We start from the raw sequence: 8,592 nt of genomic DNA, 5'->3' as shown, positions 1-8,592 counted from the left end.
ATTAAATGAAATAAAATTATAAATGTATAAAAATTGTTGCAGTTTTTTCCCCAAACCTTTACATCAAATCTTAGCCCTAAGCTCCTATATTTCCCAGAATCCATCATTAGTGCTCTGTCTCCTGTCCTCAAGGCTCAAAATGTTCTTTGGTGCCTTCAGCCATTGTACGTTTATTTGCAATTGAAATTAAGTGATTCTCCATCAGAATCATTTTCAAAACACTTGAATGATGATCCACCAGATGGAGACAAATATTGATTTGTAAAATTAATAGAAAGTTTTTTTTCTTGTCTAGAATGCCAGATGGAGAAACTTGACCTGAAATGTATTCGGTCTTTTGCCTGACAATAATTTTGGAAACACTGTAAAAAAAAAAAAAAAAAAAAAAAAAAAAAAAAAACAACCTTCTTTAGCAGCAGTCAGTGCTTCAAATGCTTTATAAACACGTTTTTATTTTATTATATATTTTTTTTTATATACAACGACCTACTTTAACAAAAAGCTATAAGCTAAAGCATTAATTCTCAAGCATTTTCACAGGTACAGAGCCTGACTGCTTATACTGATAGTTTACTAATTAAATACTTGTAGCATTTTTAGTACACTTTGAAGTATAGTCTCAGTAAACTACTAGTTCAATCAGGACCACTTCCGTCAAGTATATTCATGACAATTATAATTGCATACAGTTAGTGTTGGCAGTATGGTTATGTTCTGGGCAACACTCCACACGCCTGTCCATGCAGCCATGCTTGGACAGAGCGGGGAGAGCAAGACAAACCCCCCTGGGGTACAGAACAGAACCATTATAAGCATACATAATTACAATTCACAATTACATAAGTTGTAAACAAAATGTCATAGAGACTGCTTCTGATGAAGACACTGTAAAGAAAGAACAAGTTCGATCAGATTACAGGTTCAGTTGGTGGAGTTGGGGTTGGAGGATAGAGTTTATTGCAAGCAGTAGGGGATGTTGCGGTGACAGATTTTTTCCACCGGTTAATCGACGTGTAAAAAAACCGGTAATCCTGGTGTCACCGGGGTTGCGTGTCGGGGATTTCGTTGTGGCCAAAAATATGGTCGTGCATACGTGCACACGTCTCAATTTACTTTCACTTTAATTAGCGGCAATTCAGTAGCATTTGTTTGAATTAATCATGGGTTGATTTATTTTATTCTTAATAAAAATACACAAAACAATAAGACACTCGCTTGTGTGGCAACCACAGGGACAAAGGGCACAATAGATGTTATAGAATTTAGTTTAGACTACGCCACCCTGGGAATTTCACCCAGGGAATAATATACCTGCACACAGGTTCCCCACTAAAGACAGAACAACATGGAGACACAGGTATTTATACAAAATTACCAAAAGTTTATTATAATTTATAATAAAAACCATGCACAGACAAATGACAAACCACAAACGCAATGTTCACAAAAAGGAAGCTGCGGCCTCACGAGAGATGTGTACGTTCCCCTCACACTGCACACTCACAGCACAAAGAGCCCCAGTGAAATAATCGGTCACAGCACACGTTGTAGACACCACCACCAAAGATAGGAGGGAAACGATCAATTTCCTAAGCCAAAAAGGCCGCAGCTCCTAAAAAAAAAAAAAAAAAAAAAACTCCACACCACACACACACACAGAAAAGAAAAAGATTAATACAAAAAAAAAAAAAAGGTTATACAAGCTAACAGGTGGATGACAAATACTCATCCACCTAAAGGTCTTGACGTTCAACCTTAATGGGCCCAATCCAATCCAAAAAAAGCCATTAAACAAATCTTGAAAAATAAACTTAACAAAAATCAACAAAACAACAGTTATTACGTTGTATACATAAATCAACACTTCAAATGAATAAACAATATATGAAATAAATTCACAGATATTATACCAAAAGTGACAATTTAGACATGAAAAATTATACAAAATAAAGAAAACCCCAAAGAAAGAAAACCACGAGTTGCTTGAGGTTTCAACAAAAAATATAATTCGTGATCTTATTATATGGGCAAAATATGCACTTAGAAAGTGTGTGTAGGCAAAGATGTACAGCAGTATGTATCAACACATTGTATTACAGCAGTATCAGATTGTCTATAAACAAAACAGCGGTGACACTGCACGAACTGTAGTTCTCCGTAGCTGCGAGGCCAGGCACCCAAAAGGATATTCCCTCAATAGTTTGATACAGTCGTCATTCTCCCACCAAATCACGAACTAATCAAAACAAATGCAGGAAAGTTGCCACCTAACCAGTCGCTACACTTTAATAAGACAACAATAAATTAAAACCAGTCATACCCGTACCTGAAGTCCACAGATGCCCGCACAACAGTCATCCGAATGAAGCCAATTGTAATGAAACGCAAATGGGAAATTGTTGTCCGTCCGAAATGGTCACAGCAGCGCGCAGCAAACAGGTGAGGTTTCACAGAGAACACGCTGAGAATGGTCACAGCAGCGTGCAGCATAAAGCAAACAGGCGAGCGTTCACAAAAGACGCGCAAGGAGCCTATATGCCAGCGCAAATTAATGACGTCACGTAAAATGCGTGTGGGCTTTCAGCTCATTATGCCACACTTGTATTACACACATCTTTATTGCAAAATGAATAATAACAACACACCATGCAAAAACTAAACAAAAGCACTTATGAAACACCTTTAAAGTGCATTTATTAACAAAACGAACCACTGCACACATCGTGCAAGTATCAAACAAGAAATTATATTTAAAAAAAATTCACTATTCGTTAAATAAAGTGCATGCCTTTTTCAGCAAAAAACAAAAAAAAACAAAAAAAAAAAACACCGCACAACCATCGAATATGAAACGAACGAACATCAAAAACTTCATTAAACTTGGCGCAAATGCACCACCTATCGAAGGCTGCGGTTGTGTGTCAGGCTTTTGTGGTTAATTTTTTGCCACTGGACCCATCTTCATTTTTGTGGTGTGCTTGAAGATGTGCATGTAAATTCGAAGTGTTACCTCCGGATGCTGCCACTTTCATCAGGCAAAGTTTACAGGTTGCCTGGTTAACGTTTTCAGGTTCCCTGTTGGCATTTGGTTTGAATCCAAAATATTTCCAAATAGGTGCTTTTGCATTTCGCTTTGAAACCAGATCTTCCGCCATCCTTTGCCAGTTAGCTCGCCTCACTCTCCTCAAATGATAAATGAAATCGGACACCTGCTGCTTTACTGTGGCGCTCGTTCCGCTTACGCTAAATTACGAAGGCACGTAGTCACTATCTGAATTAAGTGCTTTAATTTCTATAGGCTAAAACTTCAACACGATGGGGACGGTGCCGGTGGTCAAGTGCTATGACCGGTAGGTGGGTTAAACACCGTGTATCACCGGTAACACCGACTATCGCAACAAGCCTAGCAAGCAGCAATGCGATGGAGAGACACTGAATAATGGGAAGTTAAATAGACCGTAGGTGATAGGTGTCAAGACTGGATTGGTACACATCAGGAACAGTTGATTGTCAGCTGATGCAAGCGTGACTAACATGGCCTGACTGAACTAACGCGATGCTCGATTTCAGTAGTCTTAGGGCACTTTCACACTAGCACTTTTAGTGCGCACCGGGTTTGATTGACGTCATAGTTCGGTTCATTTGAATGATGTGAACGCTGTATGAAATCGGGTGCACACCCGCGAACTGTATCCAAGTCCGCTTAAATACAGTGGTCTGGGGTACGGTTCATGTTACCTTGTGTTACCAGAACTTTCTTAGATAAATACACTGTAAGTACACTATAAGTACATGTTAGTACACGTACTGTAAAATAAAGTGCAACCCAATTTTTTTATGAGCGTGACTGACGCGTGACAAACAGAGGGCTATAGGCCCTTCATAAAACATTAAATTCATAAATACATTCATGAAACACAAATGCCGTTATGTACCGAAGCTTTGTAAACAAAACGAACGGTTCAAAAACATAAAGTACATAAAAATGCAGAGAGTTATGCATTTGCTGCCTTCTCCTGCACATACGTTACTAAGCAATGGGGTAAACAGCTGCTGGCTTGATGACCCACATAAAATAATATGAATGCAGTCCAGTTGGGGAAGGGGAAAAAATCAAACTTGCGTTCAGACCAGGCAAGTGAACCAAGTTTTTACTCTCAGGTTTAAGCTAACCCTCCCTACACCTGTCACTGTTACCCATAGCAACAAACACTACATGAAAATAGAATAAAGAGTATTGGTGATGGTTGTATAATATAAGCTAGAAAATAATTCATGTAATTTGAAAAAATTTAATGTAGGAAAAAATGTAGTGTAGTGTAATGTAGTGCATTTTGTGCCAAAACAATGGAAAGTTATCTACAGCTTAGCTGACATATACTACTGTTATGTTCACTGTGTGGGGAATTTTGAAAAAGTGTTCATTCATACAGATATATTTAAAAAAAATATTCAGTTCATTCACACAGATATGTTTTTAAACAATATTTAATTCATTCATACAGATATGTTTTTAAACAATATTCAATTCATTCATACAGATATATATTGGGTTTACATGGGTCCTTAAAAAATCTTAAATTTGGTTTATCAAATTTAAAGGGTTAGTTCACCAAAAAAAATTAAAATGATGTCATTAATAACTCACCCTCATGTCGTTCCAAACCCATAAGACCTCCGTTCATCTTCGGAACACAGCTTCTAGATATTTTAGATTTAGTCCAAGAGCTTTCTGTCTCTCAATTGAAAATTAAGGTAATAAAAACATCATCGAAGTAGTCCATGTGACCTCACAGGGTCAGTTAGAATTTGTTGAAGCGTTGAAAAAACATTTTGGTCCTTTCCTTTCTGGGCATGGACAGTATACAGCATAAGGCCTTAAAAAGTCTTAAATTCGTTAAACTGAACAAGGAATGTCTTAATTATAATTTCAAGAATTCTTATTTTTGAGGATGTAAAAACAAGAACATAACATTTAAAAGGCTAAGGTTTAGAATAGCCTTGTTCAGACTGTCAGTCCAAATCGGATTTTTGTGCATATCCGATTGAAATCCAATCGCAAATGCGAATGTCAAAAATCATATGAAATTAGATTTTTACAAATACGTTTCAAGCTACATTCAGGTGGTTTACATTTACATTTACATTTATTAATTTAGATGACACATTTATCCAAAGCGACTTAAAATTGTTATATATGTCAGAGGTTGCACGCCTCTGGATCAACTAGGGGTTAAGTGTCTTGCTCAGGGACACATTGGTGTCTCACAGTGGATTTAAACCCAGGTCTCTCACACCACAGGTTTAAAATCCCTTTCAGGCTGCATTTCTGGAAATCTGTTTCAGTCTGACCACTCAGATCTGATTTTGCATAGCTTCTTCCCTGATGTTCATCTCACCTGCATATAATACTTGATCACGCAGTGTTTATGAGTGCAGTGCTGTTTTGTGTTCCTCCATTAGTGAGGAAACTGCTCTATTTCTCCCATTCTGTTCTTCGGTCACCTACTGGCAGATAATTTATTTGGATTTTCATTAAGCCTGTCTACTGTTTCTGTTCAGACGCATGTGAAAATCAACCCATATTTTTTACACACCAAACACACAATTGTAAATTTGAACCTGTAGATTGACAAGAAACTAATATGTATTCTAAATCTAAAAAATTTAAATGGTAAGTTTGATATATTTATATGTTTTTAATCCATATAATAACCCTTGTTTAGACTTTCCAAATCAGATTTTTGTGCATAAGCCTAACTTATCCATTTGGAATCCAATCATATTTATCAACAATGAACAGCAAAACTTGAAATATGACTTACAAATCTGTTTTAAACTACATTTTTATGCTTTGAAATATTACTTAAACTTCTTTTATGGAAATCTGTTTCAGATCAGATTTTGTGCAATTTATTTTGCTTATATCACTTTCTGGTGATTGTGATTTCACCAAGTACAACATGTTCCTGGATCAACATCCTTGTTGTTCCTGACACAACATTTCAATCAACCAGTCAGAATTGATATATAACTTTTCAGGAAATATCTGTTTTAGGATTACAATCAGGGTTTGGTGCTTCTACACCATCATTAATGATTTACATTTACATTTATTCATTTAGCTGACGCTTTTATCCAAAGCGACTTACAATTGCTATATATGTCAGAGATCGCAGGCCTCTGGAGGTTGGGTTAAGTCTATATTTTTGGAAAATAATGTTGATCCAGGATCATCAAAAGATGTTGATCCAGGAACATTTCATACTTGGCAAAATCAAGAAGACTTCACTTTCTCAAAATACAGAAAATGTAAACATGTCAGATGCTGTTTGTGGAAAACATGATGAATGTCTTGTAGAAACAATGTTGTGTTTTTGAAAAGTGCAAGTCAAGCAGACAATGACAATATAGAGCTGGCCTACACCTCTTTGAGTTTCGAGACTGGCAGAGACAGCAGCACAGAATACACAACTGTGCATTCCAGCTTCCTACATTTCTGCTGCTACCCCATAAGACATTACATAATCCAGTGCGATGGCAAGATGTTGTCATGTTGTAAGACAATATCTGTAAATATCTGTATTGTTGTTGCTGTTTTTATTGTAGGCATACTAGCACAACTTGGTTGCCATAGAAACCAATGCAGATATCCAGCAAAACAAAAGAGTGCCATGGATACACAGATCAGGTCTGAACAGTTACACAGCAATACACAGTGTGGACAGTCAATCATTTAAATCAGATTCCAATATACAAATAATCAGATTTGGACTGATGGTCTGAACAAGACAAATGTCTTTTGACTCATTCCTTTTCTTAAAAAAAAAAAAAAACACAAAGTTGGTTTTAAAGACTGCAGTTTATCTTTTTATAAATCTCTGAACTGTAAATCAATGCTTATAGATGCCTTAGTAAATGTAGATACCTTATGGTTATTATTCAGGTTAACTAAGGTGATTGGTAAGGATAAATGGACTAATCAGAAAATAATAAATAGATTCAACATTAATTTTTTTTAACATATATATATATATATATATATATATATATATATATATATATATTAATCACAATCTATAAATGTCACTTGATTAATGATTTATCTGGAGCTCTGGGTGCACCGAAAAAGTGGCAAAAATAAGATAAAAATATTTTTTCTGACAATAATTTCATATGTTAGGATTCCCCGGGTTCAGGTATGTCTTCAACCCTGTTGTACCCAATAAAAATAGATAAATCAATAAATTAATGCATTGCCATAGAAAATAATTACAGAAAAAAGTTATATGATAATTTTGGGGTTATTCATTTGGCCATGTTCATTTAAATGTTGTAGCATTTGAATCCCTGTTGCCACAGATGTAAGTGGAAATGAGAATCTTAAATGCACTCTGAAAACAAGGGTAGAAAAAACCATAGATCAACGGGTTACAAGTGGAGTTTAAATATGCAAACCAAATTAGAGCATCAAAAACCACAGCTGGGGTGAAAAAATTGAAAAAAGGGTCAAGAACAGTAACAGTAAAATACGGCAGCCAGCAGAACAAAAAAACACACATGACAATGGCCAGAGTTTTAGCTGCTTTTCTCTCTCTGTGAGCAGAGCTTTGGCTCTTCATTCCTCCAGTCACTCTTTCTGACATAACCTTTGCATGTTTTCGTGCAACATGGAAGATTTTTAAATACAAAGAGCTCATGATTGTCCCAGGAAGAAAAAAGGTGAGAATTGGGCATATAAGACCCCATTGCTTGTTAAAAAACAGAACACAACTTCCCACACAATAAACTTGCATAATAAACAACTCCAAACCAATTGTGTTTACACCTGAAAACACAACATAAAAACTGTAGAGAAATGAAAACAGCCATATGAAGGTTGTAAAAACAGTCACAGTGTTGTTTGTGACCCTCATTTTATACCTCAGAGGGTCACAAATGGCCCAGTACCTGTCAACAGATATTAAACTGAGATGTAGTAATGAGGAGATACAGAAGCTCATGTCTAAACTAGAATGAACTTTACACACAAAATCTCCCAGATACCAGCAGCCTTCAACAGATCGCACCATGCTGTACGGCATGACCAAAGAGCCCAGCAGACAGTCACTGGCAGCCAGAGAGCGAACGATCAGATGAGTTGGAGACTGAAGCTGTTTGAAGTGAGAGATTGAGATGATGATCAGCAGGTTCCCAAAAACTGTTGTGAGGATCATCAGCAGCATTAACACATACATTGCCACTTTAACAACAGTAAGACAATGCAGTTTTGGACAGGAGTCCGGTCGGAGTGGATAGCAGAGAAGGATGTTCTCAGTTTGTGTTTCATTTGAAGTCATCACGTCTGCTCCAGATGCTGAGATTTTCTTAATAACGTATAATGTATGATGGCAGACAATTATAAACCAAAGTATAAACAGAATAATTTTACAAATTATAGTTAGGTAAAAACCAATAACCAAAGTCAAATGAACATATACATGCCCTTCTAACTCCCTAAATGGAGAAGCAGCTCAGACTTGTTCATATATACTCTCAGATATGAAGTAGCCCTCCCCACACCAGTCACTGTTGTCCATAGTTACAAATACT

General features: G+C 36.5%; 1 protein-coding gene across 1 annotated transcript; it reads right to left on the bottom strand.

The window, feature by feature from the left end:
* Positions 1 to 7,322: 7,322 nt before the first annotated feature.
* Positions 7,323 to 8,339, bottom strand: LOC113074562 (trace amine-associated receptor 4-like). The gene has a single exon (XM_026247420.1). The coding sequence runs from the start codon at positions 8,337 to 8,339 to the stop codon at positions 7,323 to 7,325; it is 1,017 nt and encodes a 338-aa protein (XP_026103205.1).
* Positions 8,340 to 8,592: the final 253 nt, after the last annotated feature.

This window comes from Carassius auratus, unplaced genomic scaffold (genome assembly GCF_003368295.1).
Source record: "Carassius auratus strain Wakin unplaced genomic scaffold, ASM336829v1 scaf_tig00015130, whole genome shotgun sequence".
Taxonomy (NCBI): domain Eukaryota; kingdom Metazoa; phylum Chordata; class Actinopteri; order Cypriniformes; family Cyprinidae; genus Carassius; species Carassius auratus.
The sequence above is the reverse complement of the archived record's forward strand: the minus strand, read 5'-3'. Positions and strand labels throughout refer to the sequence as shown.

What these genes read in the sequence shown, in the direction of transcription:
- LOC113074562 (XM_026247420.1), bottom strand. Translation starts at nt 8,339, where the DNA reads ATGACTTCAAATGAAACACAAACTGAGAACATCCTTCTCTGCTATCCA.